At 33.7% G+C, this 22517-nt stretch overlaps 1 protein-coding gene across 18 annotated transcripts in view; it reads left to right on the top strand.

Moving 5' to 3' along the window:
- The window catches only part of VPS13B (vacuolar protein sorting 13 homolog B), a 733580-nt gene that overhangs the window by 352900 nt on the left and 358163 nt on the right, over nucleotides 1–22517 (top strand). For 17 of the 18 annotated variants that reach the window (XR_007401755.1, XR_004814450.2, XM_049093088.1 and 14 more), the window contains one exon: nucleotides 6543–6777. Coding sequence is in view for 15 of the 18 variants with exons in the window: in XM_049093088.1 (XP_048949045.1) it covers nucleotides 6543–6777 (235 nt within the window). In the remaining 3 variants the exon portion in view is untranslated. Of the gene's footprint in view, nucleotides 1–6542; nucleotides 6778–22517 lie in introns of those variants that run through there. The other variant, XR_007401756.1, reaches the window with a different exon arrangement.

Raw genomic sequence — 22517 nt, forward strand, 5'->3', positions numbered from 1 at the left:
TTGAAGGAGCCTATAGGAGAGATCAGAGATGTAGAAGGAAAAGTCAGACAGTTCATGAAAGTGAAGGGGTGTGGAGAATTTCAAGTAACCAGCACTTAGCAGTAACAAATTCTGGATCTTAACTATGGACTGCAATATGAAATGCTTAGATTAAATAATATTTATGATTATTTTTAATTCTAACATTCTAGTGGGATTCTTTTGGGTTGTTTTTTGTTTTTTGTTTTTTTTTTGCTTATTTTCTAATGATACAGTGCCTTCATTAGCTTTGTTACCAACAATAAATTTAAGCTTAGACATCATTGTGGATTACTTATAAGTAGAGATACTGATGTTCCTCATTTTTTTCTTCTTTTAAAAAGTTTTTAATTGTGGTAAGATACACTTAACATTAAATTTGCTATGTTAATCATTTTTACGGGTACAATTTTTTTATTTTTTATTTTTATTTTTTTAAGATTTTATTTATTTATTCATGAGAGAATAAGAGAGAGAGAGAGAGAGAGAGAGGCAGAGACATGGGCAGAGAGAGAACCAGACTCCACGCAGGGAGCCCGATGTGGGACACCATCCCAGGACTCTAGGACCTCGCCCTGGACCAAAGGCAGGCACTAAACTGCTGAGCCATCCAGGAATCCCCTACGAGTGCAATTTAAACTGATGTTCTTCATTTGACTAAACTTATTGAGTATAAATTAACATAGAATTACAAGAGTACTAATGATTATATCTTTGTATAGGTTATTTTGAATATGAAATAGGCACTCACTGGCCTCATTCCTAGTCCCAGCCCTGTATTATACATGGTTTATATTTAGACGTTTCCAGATTTAATGTGTTCTGGAAAGCTTTAAAGATAAAACTTGATTCTGATTAAATGATTAAAATCTAGGCCTTAAAATTCTGAGTTTTTAAAATAGTAATGTCCATTTTCCAAGATGTTTTATGAACCAAATATAAAACAAAACCCTGAAGTTGTCATCTGACAAAACAGAACATCATACTTGAAACCATCAAAGGATTATCCTCTTAGTGGAAGTTTGAGCAAGTGAATGTGTTTGGAATCAGAATTTCTGGAAAATTGATTTTGCAGCCAAAGTTGATATTTGCTAATGGAAATGGAAGCCCATGTTCCATTTCTACTTATGATAGACATATCTTGCATTTAGACATAAACAATATTCACTGTAACCTATTTGTTTATCAGTGGGAAAAGTAATTTCCACATTTCATCTTAATGGATTATGTGATAGTACTTTATGTAGTCTTGAACAACTTTTTAAAATGTGAACTTGGTTTGGGGGCCTTTTTCTCAAAAGATTAGCATAAACTCAGTTCTTTGCGAGTTTTCTCTATTGGCTAATCAGCAAAGATCTTATCTATTATAGTTCAAATAATAGATAAGATTTTATTCCAAAAGCTACATTTTATTCCAGAAGCACATGATTGGCAATGGCATGCAGTTGACAAAATAGAAATATTTTGGCCTAGAATTCACTAATAGCGGAGAACATTGCCCTAGTTTTTGCTGAACTCCTTTTTCTTCTCTTTTACATTGAAGATCCTGTTTCTTTTATATGGCATTTTCTAGGTGGTTTTTTTTTTTTTTCTAAAGCTTTCTGAGTAGTCTGTATAATAGATTCTTTCTTTTCTTTTCTTTTTTTTAATTTTTATTTATTTATTTATGATAGTCACAGAGAGAGAGAGGCAGAGACACAGGCAGAGGGAGAAGCAGGCTCCATGCACTGGGAGCCCGACGTGGGATTCGATCCTGGGTCTCCAGGATCACGCCCCGGGCCAAAGGCAGGCGCTAAACCTCTGCGCCACCCAGGGATCCCGATTCTTTATTTTCTATACCAAGCCTCTTGGTCTCCTTCTTTTGCTAATCTGTTATTCCTTAGAGAACTACTTCCCACATTCCTTGATTTTGATATGTCAGTGTCTCAAGTCTCATAAGCTAATTAAGCTAGATCAATTGAATTCTTTCTCCCAAGAAGTTATATATAGAATATGATCAGTGATGGCAGTAATCATATTGCATGATACATTTGATGTCCTCATATCTTGTGAACTTCCTGGCCTATCTGCATAATCAAAAAAGGGTAGGTATTTGAGGCTAGACAGATCAACTACCAAACACCTTAATGGTAAAAGTAATTATTTACATTTAATGCTTAAAATTTTGCAAAGGTTCATGTTTTTGTTTATAGGCATTGAGAAAGTGACTATAACTGCATGGTAGTTTGTTAGGAGGAGGAAGTCTGGAATTCAAATGTAGGCATTTTTTCATGTTTTCCCTTGGCAGCATTTATATGGGAAAGTGGATTTGTAACAATCTGGAAAAGAAGACAGCTGAGGTTCACTTTTGAGGTTTTTAACCGAATGCTCTAATTTGGGTATATTAGATTTCTGCTATATATGATGATAACCCAAATATCTTCATAGAGTATTAAAAATGTATAGAATAGGAAAATTGATTTTGGACATAGTTAATACATTTGTTGTAGTGCAAATGGAATACTGCTTATTTTAGTTACATCATAAGCACTGGTGTTTTTTAATAAAAATACTGTGAGGGGCACCTGGGTGGCTCACTGGTTGAGTACCTGCCTTTGGATCAGGTCATGATCCCAGGGTCCTGGAATCGAGTCCCACATCGGGCTCCCTGTAGGGAGCCTCCTTCTCCCTGGGATGCCTAGATGGTTCAGTGGTTGCGCATCTATCTTTGGCTGACGGCATAATCCTGGGGTTCCAGGATCGAGTCCCACATTGGGTTCCCTGTGACAAGCCTGCTTCTCCCTCTGCCTATGTCTCTGCCTCTCTCTCTCTCTGTCTCTCATAAATTAATAAATAAAATCTTTAAAAAAAAAAAAGACTGAACATCTGTGAACCCATGAGAACTAATATGTGGATCTGATATATAGGAGAAAATCAGTGTATGTTCATTGAGTTAATTTTATGTAGCAGACCTTCAGGTAAGAGTTAATACATTGCATCTTTATATCAGAGCTGATCTCCCCACCACCCCACCCCTGCCCCGAGAGTACAGATGAAGAAACTGAAGTCATAGAGAGATTAAACAATTGTTAAAGGTTCCATAAGCTGGAGCTGAACCCATCTGGCCAACAAGTCAGTTTTATTAGTTACTTTACTAGGTTGTCTGTACAATGAAATGATACACTAAACAGTTATTATAATTAATATCAGTATCTGATGCAAATAAAAATAATTGTGTTTACTTATTTAATAATTATTTAGTACCTAGTACATGCTAGACACTGAACTATGTACTGAGACTGTAAACAAAGTAGGCAAAGTATCTGACATTACAGACCTTATATGTTCTAGTGAAAATTCTGTAAGGCTATTAGTATTTTAATATCCTCTTGTTTCAATTTTTTTAAGTGCTAGGATTATGTCCTTTGTATTCCTGACTTCCAGTTCAGTTCATATGAGGTATTAAAGAATGCATGAATAAAAAAAAAGTGAATGCAATTGTAACCTGAAACATTCCTTCATATTTGTTTTTATTTGAAACTGTTTTCTGAAGAATAAAATTCATACAGAGAACATGTCATTCTTTAGAAATTTTATAAAATATAATCCAAAGTTTCAGTTTTAAAGAAAGGAAAACATGTTATTTGGGAGTAGGAAATAGGAATATTATTTAAAAGTACAGAAAATAGAACATTTAAAAGCATTTATATATAATGTGTTCTAAATGATAGTGGGCTAATAAAGTGTTCAGATTAATATATAAGTGAAACCTATGTTAGTCTTTTCTTTTTAATTGAGTTGTAATCACAGTTATATAGCACACAAATGAGAAAAATGTAAGTCTACAAAACCTTACATATGGGAGCTAGGTTGGGGGTACACAAAGACCTACATCTTTTCAAATGGCACAAACTTGGAACTTCCAAAAACTGCATGACAGTCATTTCATTTATTAAAATAAGAATACTAAATAATTTCTTCTTTATTTTTTTTATTCTCAGTGTATATACTTAGATTTGTAGCCCTTGACCTAATAGGAATCAAAATAGAGGTGGTTTTACTTTAAGAATTTGCAATAATCCCTTCACTTTAACACATGAATGTGTTCAATATTGGCGAAAGAACACGTTGCTACCAAAACTGAAATAAGATCCTTGAAACAGAAAGGATGTTGCCATGGAAAAATGAAGTAACACTCAGTGCAGCTGTGATGCATTAATGAATAGGATATTTTTTTAAAAGATCATTTGTGTTTGGTGTGGCTCAGAGGGTCCCAACCAGATGGTTTCCATGAACATGATCTGACCCCCGGTTTGAGGACTTCTTACTGGCAGATTACTTCATTTTCTTCCCCTTGGATTGTCAGATCCTTACATTAATGCAAAATTTACTGCCGCAGATTTATATACACTTACATAAATCACTCAGCATTTTACATTAAAACCACAATTTTAGACCTAGAGTTTAACAGTTATTTTAAAAGTGTAAAAAGATTTATGTGATAGCTATAGTATATATAATAGATGTAACATTATAATAAGTTTGAGCAATTTCGATTATATGTATGTTTTGGTTCTTATCATTAGAGGAATCTCCATAACACATCATATTTTAAGAAGTTTATTTTTCAGAGTTGTTTATCTCAGGCTAAATTTGATGAAATTTATTTTTGAATTAGTGGAATTTTGGAATATATTATGATTTTAGAAATTTGGGCACAACTTGAATTTATTTCAGAGGATATGCATGTGTATATTTGTATAGTGTGGCATATTATACTAATTACCTCATGTTATTGAAAACATTTCTTATTTTTTTATTTTTTAAAGATTTTATTTATTTATTCATGAGAGACACAGAGAGAGAGACAGAGACAGAGACAGACAGGCACAGGCAGGGGGAGAAGCAGGCTCCATGCAGGGAGCCCAAACTGGGACTCGATCCTGGGACTCCAGGATCACACCCTGGGCCGAAGGCAGGAGCTAAGCCTCTGAGCCACCCAGGGATCCCCAAAAACATTTTTTAATAAAGCATCAATAGCTACATGAAGTGTTAAATACTGACTCTTTTTAGTTTTAGTTTTACACTGTAACCATAATAAATATGGGAGAATATGTTCTTAGTAAACCATATTGCTTGAAGATAAGTAATTATGTTAAATTTTAAAAGGGTAAATGTAATACATCTGAGACAATATATACTTCTATTTCAGAATTTTAAAATGTAATCTTAAATCAATGGGCTACTGAACGTATACACACTTAAGTTGCAAGATAAAATTCTGGAACTAAGAAACTCATAAGAAATGATCATACTTCATGAACCAGTGTATTTATTTTGCAAACTTTGACTTATATTTTTCTTCACTGAATTCGTCAGTGTGTTCCATGCACAGAAATGTTAAAGCAAAGATGAGTATGCTAGTTTATTTATAAGGCTGCCAAATTATTTATCATATTAAGGACCTGCTACATATCATCCCCTCACTAAGGACTATATTAACCCCACTGAAGGTATATGACTGTATTCTTTAGTTACCTTTTTTATCTTTCATTGATAGAATATCCAAGCATTTATGAAACAAATTTTACTTTTTGTTATACCTTCAGATAATATCTTTATATGCCAAATATTTTATTAAAAAATTAACAGGTATTTTTTATTTTCTTAAGAATAATTTATGCTAGACTGTTCGGGCAATTGGTGAACCAGGTACAAAATATTACTTTGTAAGAACCAACCATGACTAAAAGAATCTAACATACATTGCTTTTGAATTAAGAACTCATTCCAAATTTAATTTCTGATTTGGGCTTGCTTCATTTTATTTTAACTCTGAGTCACCAGCTGGAGATAAGAGACCATAAAAATTGCACATGAAATCAAAATTTAAATAATAACTTGAGACATGATAGACACAAGGAATAATGTTCTGATTTTTAAGTGTTCTCAATTTTCTTCATTTACCATGTATATTTATATATAAAATGTGATACACATACACACTTGAATCTTGGTATACATGTATTAAAAAGAGTATGCGATACATTTTAATGTGTGTCTGGAGATAAAATCTGAATATTTTAAACATTTTTCTTATATTTTAGTCTGTGAAGTTAAAAAAAAAAGGCTAAATTCATATAGAAATAGCTCTGTGTATATGTGTGTCTTTTAAGTGAGTACAGTATAATGCTAGTCAGCTCTAAGGCCTTAGCTGGTGTTAACAAAAATCTAATGAAGTGCAAAAGAAGGAGGATTTTCTCACCTTTTTTGCCAACACATTTTCTAATTTAGTCATGTTTCTTGGAAAGAACTGTGGAAAGGCAGATATGTTTTCATCTCATGTCACTGTGCCTTTTTGATCAAATTTATAGCAAGAAACATCTTTTTAAGTGTTTATTGTGTTCCTTGGTAAAAGTTACTCATAAAGGCATGAATATGGCCCATTTCTTTTTTTGGCTTGCCTGTTTATTCATTAAGATATTACGTGTTTAGGCGTAAAGTCTGTTCCCAGTATTTTAATTTTACTCTTTTTTTTTTCGTAGCTTGAAGTACAGTCTTGTTGTGTGTTTGTTCCAAATGATAGCCTGCCTTCCCCAAGTACAATTGTATCTGGTGACATTCCTGGAACAGTAAGAAGTTGGTACCATGGACAAACTAGCATGCCAGGAATGCTGGTCCTCTGTTTGCCACAGATAAAGATTATTAGTGCTGGCCACAAGTATATGGAACCTCTGCAGGAGATTCCATTTGTCATTCCACGACCCATCCTTGAAGAAGGTACATTTAAAAAAATTCTTCCTATGATTGTTATATTTTTTTTTGATTGTTATATTTTATAATAATATTTTAACTCTTGTTTTTGTAATATGTCAGTGCTTATGTAAATTAGTCTTCTCAGCAAAAGATACACATGAAAATGAATTAAGTGATCAACAAAGTAGAACCTAAAAAGTGCTTATGTAAATTAGTCTTCTCAGCAAAAGATCCACATGAAAATGAATTAAGTGATCAACAAAGTAGAACCTAAAAAGGAAAGGTGTACACCGTGTATGAACTGATACAGTCTTTTTATTAACACCCACACCTTTTAATCATATTGATGTAAGTATAAATGGAGACTACAAAAGATCACGTGCAATACAGAATAATCACTAAAATGTGAAGCATAGACACACTGAGAAGACAAGCATAGACACATTGAGAAGAAGTTGGTTTTGGATGTTTGCATTAGACTGAACTAAGAATGATAAATAGATCTTAGTTTAAGCTACTTGATTTGTTAAAAGAGACATATATTATTACATCAAGCACAATATATTCCTGGATTACTCATTTGTTAAAGTAGATAATTGTGTGATGATTGAAGACGTGACTCTTTAGAAATACTTTCTGATACTGCAGAGTTTTCAGCTGCAAATTCATGCCCTTTTGAACTTTAACATATTTATCTCAAACAAGATGTGAACCTGGAAAAGTTTTTAGTCACAAAGTAAATAATGTGAATCTGTATTTTAATAACAGGGTTCAAATTTGTTACAATGCTTAGCAGTTCCACACCTTGTTCATATTATTAGGATATAAGTACATGAATGCTGATATCATTCAGATTCTACACATACTATTATTGAAAAGCAGAGTCAGTCTGTGCAGGTTTTGACTTCACCTTGATGTTAATTTCTCTCTCCCTTTCTCTGTATTCAAATTTCTATTGAAATGTAGTTTTCTTAGGTTTGTCAGAAGTAGGAATGATTTTACTACCAGAAATGAATGTTGGTATTTAATAATATGAATATCATTATCATAAAATCATAGAATTCTGTTAGAAGGAACTTCTTTAGAGCTTTTCTTATGTAACGTTTGTCTTGATGCAAGGATTCTTTTTCCAGCATATTGGATATATCCATTATTTGATATTTGCTTTTGGTTATTGGCAGTTCTTTATTATCACAACAGCTCTCGTATATCTAGCCTCATAAAATGAGCCTGGGATTGCTTCCTGTTTTTTGTTTTAACTCTGAAATCATTTTTATAAGATTTTATAAGATTCAAATAGTTTATTCTTTAATTTTTTCTTCTTGGCTTTTTGTTTGTTTTGTTTTTAGAGGGGAGGGAGGAGCAGAGGGAGAAGGAGAGAATCTCAAAGGTAAGATGAGGAAAAACCATGATGTAGTACTATCATGGAAGACAAATGATTAAATCATTTTAAATATGGCAGAGCTGCTCAGTAAGATAAGGGCTAGAAGATTTGAAAGGGATTTGACAATTTAGGTGATTGGTTTCTCTTATCACACATTTTCAGAGGACTGGTATTAATGCAGTTCAGATTATGGTGGCTTAAGGACTAAACATAAAATGATTTTTTTATTGAAATGTATTTGACATACAATATAATACTAGTTTTAGTTATTTGATAGTGATTTGATATTTTTTATACATTAAAAGAGACCACTGATTGGTCTAACTACCATCAGTCACCATACAAAGTTATTATAATATTATTGTCTTTACTATATATTACATCCCCATGACTTGAAATTCATTTATAAGAGGAATTTTGTACCTCTTAATCCTCTTCACTATTTCACCCCTCTCCCTGCTCTTCTCCTTTTGGTAATCACTAGTTTGTTTTTCTGTGTTGAGTCTTCTGTTTTATTTTATTTTCTCCATTTTTAGATTCTCTATATAAGTGAAAGCATATATTTGTCTTTCTTGGACTGACTTATTTCATTTAGCATACTACCCTATAGGTCCATATATGATGCTGCAATGGCAAGATATGCCTGTTTTTAATTTATCCTAGTAATATTCCATTACACACACACACACACACACACACACACACACCACATTTTCTTTTCCATTCATCTATCATTAAGCACTTAGGTTGCTTTTATATCTTTGCTATTTTGACTAATGCTGTGAATAACAAAGAGGTACATAGATCTTTTAGAATTAGCATTTTTATTTCCTTCAGATAAATACAGAAGAAGAATTGTTACAGCCCAAAGATTTTAGAAATTCATGTTACTGTGTTCATATTCTTAAGGTATATTTTGCCGTTCTCTTTGATTTCTTCATTGACTTATTGGTTGTCTCATAGCATGTTTAGTCTCCATGTGTTTGTGCTATATCCATATTTTTTCTTGTAACCAATTTCTAGTTTTATACCTTTGTGGTTGGAAAAGATACTTGATGTAATTTTAGTCTTTTTGAGTTTATTAAGACTTGCTTTATAGACTAATGCATTCTGTCCTAGAGAATGTTCCATGTGTAGTTGAAAGGGAGTACTGCTTCTGCTTTTGGGTAGAATGTTTTCTATATATGTCGTTAGTCTATCTGATCTAATGTATCCTTTAACGTCAGTGTTGCCTTGCTGATTTTCTGCCTGGGTTATCTTTTCATTGGTATAAGTGGAGTATTAAAGTCTCCTACTATTCTTAAACTGCTATTTCTATCTTTACTTCTGTTAGATGTATTTAGGTGCTTTATGTATTTAGGTGCTTCTATATTGGCTGTGTAAATATTTTTAATGTTTCATGCTCTTGTTGGATTGACTCATCATCATGTAATGCTCTCCCCAGTTTCTTTTCATTACCGTTTACATGGCATATCCTTTTCCATTCTCTCACTTTGAGTTTGTGTGTATCTTTAGATTTGAAGTGAGTCTCCTGTAGGCAGCTTATATGTTTTTGTTTTTGTTTTTTAATTCATTCAGCCATTCTGTGTCTTTTGATTGGGGAGTTGAGTTCATTTACATTTAAAGTAATTATTCATAGGTATATACTTACTGCCATTTTGTTTATTGTTTCCTGACTTCTTTTGTAGTTCCTCTCCATTCTTTTCTTCTTCTCTTTCTCTCTTATGTTTCAGTTTTCTTTTAGTGTTAAATTTGGATTTACTACCCTTTTTCTTTTGTGTATTTACTGTAAGTTTTTTCTTTGCAGTTACCATGAGATTTATATGTATTTTTTTATTTATGTAATTGTCTTTTTAAAGTTGATAGTAATTAATTTTGAATACATTCCAAAGCTTTATATTTTTACTTTCCTCCATCTTATGTTTTATATTTTCGAGTATACATTTTATATCACTTTATTTTATGTATCCCTAAACTTAATTATCATATTTTTACTTAATTTTACTACTTTTGTCTTTTACTCTTCACTTGGTATCTCCACTACTTTTAGTATGTATTTGCCTTTTATTAGAAAATTTTTACTTTCGTGTGTACTATTTTTTCTTATTAAACAGCACATTTTATTTTTAGGGTTAGATTTGTCTTTTTAACATTTCTTATAAAGCTGTTTAGGAGTAAACTCCCTTTTGCTTGTTTGGAAAATTCTTAATCTCTCTGAATGATAACGTCTGGGTAGAGAATTCTTGGTTGGCCAGTTTTTCCTTTTAGTGATTTAAATGTGTCATGCCTGGCAGCCTGGGTGGCTCAGTGGTTTAGTGCTGCCTTCAGCCCAGGGCGTGATCCTGGAGACCCGGGATCGAGTCTCACATCAGGCTCCCTGCATGGAGCCTACTTCTCTCTCTACCTGTGTCTCTGCCTCTCTCTCTGTGTGTGTCTCTTGAATAAATAAATAAAATCTTTTTAAATAAATAAATAAATAAATAAATAAATAAGTCATGCCACTTTTTTCTGGCCTATAAAGTTTCTGCCAAAATATCTGCTAACTGCCTAAGGGGTTTTCTCTGTATGTAATGTGTTAGTTTTTTCTTGTTACTTTTACTATTTTCTCTTTATCTTTTACCATTTATTACTTTTTAAGAAAAAGATTTATTTGAGAGTATGAGCAGGGGGAAGGACAGAGGGAGAAGGAGAGAGAGCATTTCCAGTATTCTCCCTGCCAAGAGTGGAGCCAGATGCAGGGCTCAATCCCTTGACCTTGAGATCATGACCTCAGCTGAAATCAAGAGTAGAGTCAAATGTCCAACTGACTGAGCCTCACAGGCACCCATACCTTTTACCATTTTAATTAAAATGTGCTTGGTGTGTTTCTCTTGGGGTTTGTCTTATTTTGGACCTCTCTGATCTTACTGTACCTGGATGTCTGTTTCCTTCCTTCCCCAGATTATGGATGTTTTTAGCCATTCTTTCTTCAAATAATTTTTCTTGACTTTTCTTGACTTTTTCTTGATTTTTCTCTCTCATCTCTTTCTGGGGCCTGGATAATGAGAATGTTACTCCACTTGAAGTTGTCCCAGAGGTCCCTTAAGATCTCCTCACTTCTTTCATTCTTGTTTTATTTTTATGCTTTGTCTTTGTGTTTTCCATTCCTTTGTATTCTGGCTCACTGATCATGCTTCTGTTTCATCCATTCTGATTTTAGACCCCTCTAGTGTACTTATAAGTTCAATTTTAATATCTGTTTCATGTTTTCTTATCTTCTCTTTGTTGAAGTTTTTGTTGTGTTCCTCCATTACTCAGATATGACCATTACTTTGAACACTATCTGGTAGGTTACATCTCTCCATTCATTTAGATCTTTTTCTGCATATTTGCCTTGTTCTTTGGTTTGGAATACATTCCTCTGTCTACTCATTTTGCTTCTCTGTCTATTAGGTGAAGAGGCTACCTCCCTCAGCCTTGAAGCAGTAGTCTTGTATAGGAGCTGTTTTGTGTGTCCCAGAAGCTCTATCTCCTGTGTCTACGAGAGCTAGGCATGCTGTGGCCATCCCTCCTGTGGGTTGTTCATCCACTGGTTTTCATAGGGCTACAGCTGCTATGTGTGAAAGATAGAGCGCTGGTTACTTACTTGGCCTGTTGTATCTTAACTACTGCATGTAGAGAGTGGGCTTCCAGCCACTTGCCCATCTTGGTTGTGGCTTGTTCTCTTGGTAGGTTGGGTGTGGCTTGGGGTGTTCATCTGGCTTTTTTTTACACTTTGGGTGCTACATGGGAATGGGAAGGGCAGGAGGCTCACCCAGCTTGTTCATGGTGAGTGGTAGGCAGACCACACCCACCTATGGGTGCCAGTAACCTAGAAGGGATCCATCTAAAATGGTACTTGTTGACTCCTTCACTAACAAGATAGGATGAGATTGCAAAAATGGCTGTTGACAGCACTTCTGTCCACTGTTAAATCCTTGCAGGTTCCATTTAAAAATTTTTTTTAATTAATTAATTTATTTATTTTCCTTGCAGATTTCTATCTCTCTGGTAGCCACTTTTATATTAGTAAATGAGTCTCCCTCTCATATGGTCTAGGTGCTTTTTATTTCTTGCTTATGTGATAGATCATAGGGCAAATAGGTTTGTGGGCAAGCCCTTTAAGAACAGATCTTTATTTCCTAATGTACTGTGATTCACCTGGTCTTAATCTTTATTGATTTTAAAAACTAGACAATTTAGACCTTGTCTTTACTGTTCCTGTCCCCTTTCCATCTAAAAGGTCAAGATTTCTACTGTGAGACACAATCCCTTAACTTTTCCATAGGATGTTCTGTTTTTGTAGGATCCCTCCCACTTGTGCCTCATTTGGGGTGGTTTATGGGACAGGCTGTGACTGCCTCTTACATCTTTCTACATGTTTTCCTTTGTCTTTTGTGAGAAGGTGCTGCTCATCTAGTTCTCAGGTCCTTTTTAGAGGAAAACAATGCCATATATAGTTTTAAGTTGTGTCCATGGAAAAAGATGAGTTCAGGATCTTCCTATGTTGCCATCTTGAACTCATGAAGAATTGATATAACAAATCTACAGTGTTTTTTATGTTATTTGAGAAAGAGAGAGGGTGGTAATTAGATGTATATATGCCTTGATGTTTTTAGTTTTCAAGGGACAGAAATCAAGTCAGGATAATTTAAACAAAAAAGGTACTTAATGACTTATCCTTTAGTCTATTATAGAAAGTGACTGAGTTTTAGTTAAAATTTTGAGGTTAATCTCACCATTTGACTCCAGTGGTTATGAACACCATGTTTTCCATTAAAACTTTATTTTTATTTTCTTGTCCTCACAAAACCTGTTAAATTTTTTCTTGCTCTTTGGTTTTGCTTGGTTATCATTGTGAATTCCAGATCTCAATTAAAACTAAATTAAATTTATGATGGAATGGGCAGCCTGGGTGGCTCAGTGGTTTGTCGCCTGCCTTTGGCCAAGGACATGATGATCCTGGAGACCCAGGATCGAGTCCCACATCAGGGTCCCTGCATGGAGCCTGCTTCTCCCTCTGCCTGTGTCTCTGCCTCTCTCTGTGTCTCTCATTAATAAATAAAAATCTTTAAAAAAATATGAAATGAACAACAAAGAACAGTTTCCTATGTAACCAAGGTTTTGTGCTTAAGAGCTTTTATTTTGATGGAAATATTTTAATATGTTGCAGTGTTTGTGTATATATGTTGTGAAACATAACAACCCTATGATTTAGAAAGAAAATTCAAACCCAGTACTTCCATAGAGAAAAATAGGCCACTCTCCCCATTGCTAGCTACTGCCCAGCCCCAGCCTCAGTATCCTTTTCTGTGTTCTTTGAACAAGTTTATCTCTGTCCTATTGCAGGGCATTAGCAGATGCTACATATATGACTACTTCCTTCTTCATCTCTTCTCTCGCATTCTTTTTTCAGGCTTCCATGTACTTCACTTGCCAGGTCCTAGTGTTCTGTGCTCTTACTGCTTTTGACTCACCACTCTCAATAGTCCTATCCCAATTTTAATTATTTTCATTCAGACCTGATTTCCCTACTATGGTGGAAAAGGACAAGAAGCATATCTGTCTCATTCACCGTGTTATTCCTATCATCTAGCATGATGACTGGCACAAAACAGGGCTCTCTAATTATAGAGTATGCTATTCAGCAAATAGTTTTTGGTTACTATAAGGAGAAAAAAAAACTTTGAAAGTGAAAAGGTCAACATTTGACTTGTCTTCAAGTTCATAAATAATTGAAAAATTCTTCATCATTATGACTTAAAAAGTGAAAAAATTTACAAATGATCAATAGGTTGAACAAGAAAAGTTCTCATAGATTTCAGGTTTATTCTGTACTGAATTTGGACTTCTAAAGTTCAAAATAAGGAACTGTTTGTTGAAATGTGTCATCTGATTTCAATTGCCATGGAAGGGCATTAGATTAGAGATGATCTCTAATATAGTCAGATCCAATCTGTGGAGGGTGTTTGGGTCAAAATCAACATCTTGAGTTTCATTACCAAGTATTTGCAGTGAGGCTTGCAGATGTAATTTACTACATCCAGCTCACACCTCTGAGCAGATGGGTTTCTACAGTATGCCTAGCAGAGGTTTGTTTTTTCTTCTTTGAAAGAGTTGCCTGCAACTTTAATAAAATATTTTGACAGAAATGGAATATTGAGATCATTTATAAATTAAAACTTTGCTATTGTTGGATTTAATGAATTTTCGTAGAAACTGATGTTAAAATTCTTGGACATCTATGAAAAACAGAAAGGCTATTTTACCATGTAATTTTTTTCATCATACTGGTTTATATTTATTATTCCACTTTTAATTTTTCATATCTTACTTTGATAAGTTTAATTTCTACTTGTTCTGAATGATGGTGATGTACTATAGTTTTTTTTTCCAGTTTTACTCAGTGTCTGTGACTTTAGTCCTTAATCCATATGTAAATGAGATACCTTGAGGAAAAGAAGTGGCTCAGAAAAGAGTTTACAATTTGTTCTTGATGTCTAAATTCCTTAGAGATCATCGTGTATGTATTACAAATGAAGTTAAACTATTAAAATACCTAAGTGTAGTTAACATAATTGTTATATACATTATTATCTTTTCAATGGCTCATATCCATCCTGCTACATCATTTGTTTAACTATGGGTTCTGTGACTCTTTAAAGGCTTGAGAATGAACTTTATTTATTCCATGTCAATCAGTTTTGTATTTTCCAACACCCCCCACCCCGGCCACACACACACACACACACACACACACACACACACACAAACTTATTTTAAAAACAGAACTAATGTGGCAGATCCAATGTGTCCTGTTTTTCCTTTAAAATAAAGTGTATAACTTATATTGACTTAAGAGCATAAAAATGTGTTTTTTAAATGATACCAAGGTAACATATTCTTATTAAAGGACTTTTTAAAAATTGGGATATTAATTACATGTAGCATTGTGTAGGTTTAGCTATATAACCATTTATATAGCTAAACCTACATTGTTGATTTGCTATATTTACATATTGCAGTATGATTACCATTGAGGTGTCAGCTAACACTTCTGTAGGTCACCTAATTATTGTTCCTCTTTTGTGGTGAAAATGTTTAATACCTAGTTTCTTAACTTTGAAACGTATAATATAGTATTATTGACCATAATCATTAAGTTGTGCATTAGGCCTCCAGAACTTCTCGTTGTAAGTTTGTAATTAACATCATCTCCCCCAATACCGCCCCCCACCCAGCCCTTGGCAACCACCATTCTACTCTATATTCTGTGAGTTCAGCTTATTTAGATTGCATATGCAAGTGATAACTAGTATTTGTCTTCCTCTCTCTGACTTGTGTACTTAAGTACATACTTATATACTTAGCATAATGTCTTCATTAAAGGAACTTTTTTAAGTAAGAATATACAGATAAAAAAAAGTCACTTTGGTTATAATCACTATTAACAGTTTAGTTTTGTATTTCTTCCTAGTGTTTGTTTATTCTTTCTATTTTGTGTGATTATATACAAACAATATACTTATATAATATGCATATAAAAATGATTATATTCACAATGTACAATTAAGATAATTCCTGACAAACTTATCAGCATTGGGGTTTTTATTTTTTTACTGTACTGTCATGCACATTTCACATGGGCTTAAAATGTTTTAAATCCATTCCCATCTAAAAGTAAGAGGATTTTGGGATTTAATTAAAAAAATTTAAAAAAATAAAATAAAGTAAGAGGATTTTTAAAATGAATTTATTTCAACTTGCTGTGAATAGAATCATATTCTTATTTTCATATAGAAGTATAATTTTGTATATTTCCCTTATATGCTGGGATTTTACTGAACCTGTTCTAGTTGTTTTTAATGTAGATTCTCTGGAAATTTCTATATATCTTTCTAATTTTTATGAACCATTTCATCTGCTTGTCCCTCTGTCTCTCTTTCTCTATCAAAATAAATAAATAAATAAATAAATAAACAAACAAACAAATATTTAAATTGGTCATTGCTTTTTGTTGTCTGTTTATTTTTACTTTGTTTCCCTGACCTTCTTTTACTACCTCCTCTATTTTATTTTATTTTTAAAGATTTTGGGATCCCTGGGTGGCTCAGCGGTTTAGCGCCTGCCTTTGGCCCAGGGCGTGATCCTGGAGACCCAGGATCGAATCCCACGTCGGGCTCCCGGTGCATGGAGCCTGCTTCTCCCTCTGCCTATGTCTCTGCCTCTCTCTCTCTCTCTCTCTCTCTCTCTGTGACTATCATAAATAAATAAAAAAAGATTTTATTTATTTATTCATGAGAAACACAGAGAGAGGCAGAGACACAGGCAGAGGGAGAAGCAGGCTCCATGCAGGGAGCCCGATGCGGGATTCGATTCCGGGACTCCAGGATCACGCCCTGGGCCAAAGGCAGGTGCTAAACCGCTGAGCCACCCAGGGATCCCCCCTCCTCTATTTTAAATGTGTATTTTAGTGTACTATTTTATTTTCTCCATCAGTTTTTTTACTGTGTACTTTTTCAGTGGTGACTCTAGGGATTATGTTATGCATCTGTATCACACTCTAACTCATATTTTAACTTAATTTTTTTTTGAATTATAGAAAATTTGTTCTAACATATTTCTATTTTCTGCCTCATTCTGTTCACACAGATTGCATTTCCGTGAATCCTAACCCACCAGTGGTGTTTTATTTATTGCTCTGTATATAATCAATTGCCTTTTAAAAAACTAAAGAGAAATGGGAAATAATACATTTATAGGCTTTCATATTAACCCACATGTTGGTCATATCTAGTTCTTTTCATTTTTTGCTGTGGGTTTGAATTAATACCTGATGGACTTACTTAAGTATTCTTAAGTATTTCTCATACGGCACTTTGCTAGTTATGAGTTCTCTCAGCCCTTATTTATCTTATTTATCTGAGATTGTTTTTATTTCATCTTAATATTTGGAATATAACTTTTCTGGATATAGGGTTTTTGCCTTGACAATTTATTATTTTATTTCTTGTATTTGAATACGATTTTTCACTACCTTCTTTTTTTCCGCACTTAGGTCCTTTTTTTTTAAGTTTTTATTTAAATTCCAGTTAGTTAACATACAGTGTAATATTAGTTTCAGGTGTAGAATTTAGTGATTCAACACACAACACTCTGTGCTTGGCATAGTAGTATACTCCTTAATCCCTATCACCTATTTAACTCAACCTCCCCACCATCCCAACCATCAGTGTATTCTCTGTAGTTAAGAGTCTGTTACTTGCTTTGCCTCTGTATCTTACATGATCATTTGTTTTGCTTCTTAAATTCCACATGTGAAAAAAAAATTCCACATATGAATGAAATCATATGGTATTTGTCTTTCTCTGACTTATTTCACATAGCATAATACTTTCTAGCTCTATTCTTGTTGTTGCAAATGGCAAAATTTCATTCTTTTTGATGACTGAGTAGTATCTCATTATGTATGTATGTATACATACATACATACATCTTCTTTATCCATTCATCAGTCCATGGACATTTGGGCTCTTTCCGTAATTTGGATATGTTGATAGTGCTGCCTTCTGAATTCCATTATTTTACATAAAAGTCAGCTTTTAATCGTGTTGATTTTCTACTATATGTAATGATTTTTTTTTCTGCTTTCAGGAATTTCTCTGGTTTAGTTTTCACCGATTTCTCTATGTTAAAGAGATGAGTATATCAATCTAATTAATGTTAATTAATTAGATTAATGTGATTGATATTATTTTCTATATTGAATCTCATGTGTTAGTATTCATCCTCTTTGGGCTTGGTTGAGCTATTTGGATGTTATTGTTAACACTATTAATCAATTCTAGGATTCCTCAACCATTGTTTCTTCAAATATTTTTCTGTTCTTTTCTCTGTTCTTTCCTCTGTTCTCTCCTTCTGTCTTGTGTTACATTTTTATCAGTATGCTTGATGTTTTTCAGATCTCTTAAGTTTTTGTTAATTTTCATTTTTTTTCATGTTGGATCATTTCTATTGATATGTCCTCCATTTAAAAAAAAATCTATGATTTACTTATTTGAGAGAGATAGAGATAGAGACAGAGACAGAGTGCACACAGTAGTTGTGGAAGGGCTGTGGGGAAGGGAGAAGAAGAGGGAAAGAATCCCAAGTGGACTTCATGCTGAGTGTGGAGCGGTACACAGGGCTTGATCTAATGATATTGAGATCATGTCCTGAACTGAAACAGAGTCAGTCACTTAACCTACTAATCCACCCAAGTGCCTTGATATGTCTTCTATTAATGAGTTCATAATCTTATTTTTCCTTAGACCTCCATGAATCTGGTATTGGGCTCTAAGTTTTTCATTTCTTCCTTTTTATAATTGAAGCATAGACAATGTTATTACACTAGTTTCAGTGATACAGTATAATGATACAGCAATTCTGTTCTTTACTCAGTACTCCTCACAAAAAAATTCGTTCTTAATCCCCTTTATCTATGTCATCTGCTCCCACCCTCCTCTCTGGCAACTACCAGTTCTCTGTATTTAAGAGCCTGTTCTGTATTTGTCTTGTTTTCTTTGTTTCCTTGTTTCTTAAATATGAGTGAAATCATATGGTACTTTTATTTCTTTGACTTATTTCGCTTATCATAATACCCTCTATGTCCATCCATTATGTCCAAATGCATGATCTCATTCTTTTTTATGGCTAATATTACAGTGTGTGTGTGTGTGTGTGTGTGTGTGTACATACATGTGCATGTGGACACCACATTTTTCTTATCCATTTATATGTTGATGGACACTTAGGTTGCTTCCATGTCTTAGCTCTTATAAATAATGGTACAGTAAACATAGAGTAGCATATTCTTTTTGAGTTAGTGTTTTCTTTTCTCTGGATAAATACCCAATTGTGAACTTATTGGATCATATAGTATTTTAGTTTTTAGTTTTTTGAGGAACCTCCATAATGTTATCCACAGTGGCTGCACCAGTTTACATTCCCACCAACAGCATATGAAGGTTCCTTTTTTGTCTACATCCTTGCCAACACCTGTTTCCTATATTTTTGGCACATTTTGACAAGTATGAGATGGCATCTCATCGTGGCTTTGATTTGCAGTTCCCTGATGATGAGTGATATTGAGCATCTTTTCATGTATCTTTTGGCCATCTGGATGTCGTCTTTGGAGAACTGTCTATTCATGTCTTTCACCCTTTTTTAATTGTATTATTCATTTTCTGTGGGTGTCATATACATTCTTTCTGTATTTTGGATACTAACCCTTTTTTGGATATGTTATTTGCAAATATCTTCTCCCATTCTGTAGGTTGCTTTTTAGCTTCGTTGATTGTTTCCTTTGCTGTATAGAAGTTTTTTATTTTAATGTAGTCCGTGTAATTTACTTTGTTTTTGTTTCCCTTGCCTCTAGAGAAAGATCTAGAAAAAAGTTGCTATGGCAAACTTCAGAGAAATTACTGCCTGTACTCTCTTCTAGGGTTTTTATGGTTTTAGGTCTTTAATCCATTTAAGGTTTATATTTGTGTTTGGTGTTAGAAAGTAGTCCACTTTCTTTCTTTTGCATGTAGCTGTCCAATTTCCCAGCACCATATATTGAAATTACTGTCTTCCCCATTGTATATTCTTGCCTCTTTTATCATAGATTAATTGACCATATAGGCATGGGTTTATTTTTGGGCTATTTGTGTATATTTTTGTGTGAGTGCCATACTCTTTTGATAACTACAGCTTTGTAGCATGTCTTGAAATCTGGTATTGTGAAATCTGAAGCTTTGTTATTCTTTCTCAGGATTGTTTTGGCTTTTTGTATTTTCTGTAGTTCTAGTTATTACATTATTCTTTTTTCTAATTATGTGAAAAATACTGTTGGTATTTTGATAGGGATTGAACTGAATCTGTAGATTGCTTCAGGTAATATGGACATTTTAAGAATATTAATGCTTCCAATCTTTGAGCGTAGAATATTTTTGTTTGTATTTTTGTTGTCTTCAGTGTCTTCAGTATTTTATAGTTTTCAGAGTACAGATCTTGCACCTCCTTGGTTGTTTATTCATAGGTGTTTTTTTTGTGTGTGTGCAATTGCAAATGGTGGATTTTTTAATTTCTTTGTTATTACTGTATAGAAATGCCAGCCATTTGTAGGTATTAATTTTGTATCCTGCCACTTTACTGAATTAATCTATGCTAATAGTTTTTTGGTGAAGTGTTTAGAATTTTCTATGTATATCATGTCATCTGCAAACAGTAACAGTTTAACTTCTTCTTTACCAGTATAGGTGCCTCTTCTTTTGGAGTTTGGACCTTTTGTGTTTTCATTTTTATTCATCTCCATGCATTTTTTAATTCCTTCTTTGTTTCATTGACCAATTGGTTGTTTAATATCATGTTGTTTCATCTCCATGTGTTTGTGTTTTTTGCAGTTTTGTTTTCATTAAGTTTATTTCTAGTTTCATATCATTATAAGAAAAGATGTGTGGTATGATTTGAGTCTTTTATTAAAAGCATTTTGAAAGGAATGTTTATTTTGATAATCATGATGTTTACATATATTAACAAAACAGGGCCGATCTATACAAAAAGCTTTCACAAAATGCACATGGAAATGTGCAGGCCCTTTGCAGTAAAGATGCAGTTTGGGATGAAAAGGACCATCCACAAATGGCCTTTGGTCAAGTGCTGTCTTCTCAAAACTGTTACTGAAGACTGCATCTGTCTCCTGCTTCCCCTTCTCATTTCAGTCTTCTTACATTTATTGATGTTTTATGGCCTGGTATGTGATTTTGGAGAATGTTTCATGTGCAGTTGAAAAGAATGTGTTCTGTTGTTTTTGGATGAAATGCTCTGTATATATCTGTTATGTCCATGTGGTCCAGTGTGTCATTCAAAGACATTGTTTCTTTAATGATTTTCTTCTGGATTATCTGTCCATTGATGAAAGTGGAGTGTTAACGTACCCATCAATTTCTCTCCTTATGTCTGTTAATATTTGCTATATTCATTTAGGTGCTCCAGTATTGGGTCAGTATATAGTTAAAATTGTTATATCCTCTTATTGGTTTGTCTTTATCATTATGTAATGCCTTTATTGTCTCTTATTACACTCTTTATTTTAAAGTCTTTTGTCGGGCAGCGCCAGTGGCTCAGCGGTTTAGCGCCGCCTTCAGCCCAGGGCCTGATACTGGAGACCCAGGATCAAGTCCCATGTTGGGCTCCCTGCATGGAGTCTGCTTCTCCCTCTGACTGTGTCTCTGCCTCTCTCTCTCTCTCTCTCTCTCTCTCTCTGTCTCTCATGAATAAATAAATAAAATCTTAAAAAAAAAAAAAGTCTTTTGTCTGCTATTTCGGCTTTTTTCTTCTTACATTAACATGGTGAATGTTTTTCCATTCCTTCACTTTTAGTCTATATGTGTCTTAGGTCTGAGGTGTGTCTCTTATTGACAGCATATAGATAAGTATTGTTTTTTATCCATTTTGTCACACTATGTCTTTTGTTTGGAGCATTTAGGCCATTTACATTTCAAGTAATTATTGGTAGGTATGTACTTACTGCCATTTAAAAAATTTGTTTTCTGGTTGTTTTGTAGTTCTTTGTTTCTTCTTCCTCTCTTCCTTTGTGAATGATGAGTATCTATTGTGTTATCTTTGGCTTTCTTTCTCTTCATTCTTTTGTGTAGCTCTCATAGGTTTTAAGTTTGTTGTTACCATGAGTTTCTTATATAACATCCTAAGTAAATGGTAGTCTATATTAATTTGATTGTCATTTAAGTTCAGACATGTTCTACCTGACAAGATCATCATTCATATTTGAAGGGGAAATAAAGAGATTCTAATAAAGAGATTCATCACTAAACCAGCCTTAAAAGAAATTTTAAAGAGACTTCTTTAGGTGGAAAAGAAATGGCCATAATTAGACACTAGAAAATTATTAATAAGAAGATGTAAACATGACAACATATACATATAATGAGGAGTACATATAATACTCCTTATAGTATAAGTATAGTATAATGAGGAGTACATATAATGAGGAGTGTACTCCCTTTGTACTCCCTCATATAATGAGGGAGTACAAAGGGAATAGAAGGGGAAAAAAAAAAGTTTATTTTTTTAAGACTTTATTTATTTACTCATGAGAGACACAGAGAGAGGCAGAGACATAGGCAGAGGGAGAAGCAGACTCCCTTTGGGGAGCCTGATGTGGGACTCGATTCCAGGACCCTAGGATCACAACCTGAGCCACAGGCAAGATGCTCAACCACTGAGCCACCCAGGCACCCCTGTTTTGTTTTTCTTAGAATGTGCATGTTTTAATATCTTGACTGTTTTAAATAATGCTGTAGTAAATATAGAGGCTTAT

This window comes from Canis lupus, chromosome 13 (assembly GCF_003254725.2).
Source record: "Canis lupus dingo isolate Sandy chromosome 13, ASM325472v2, whole genome shotgun sequence".
Classification (NCBI taxonomy): Eukaryota; Metazoa; Chordata; class Mammalia; order Carnivora; family Canidae; genus Canis; species Canis lupus.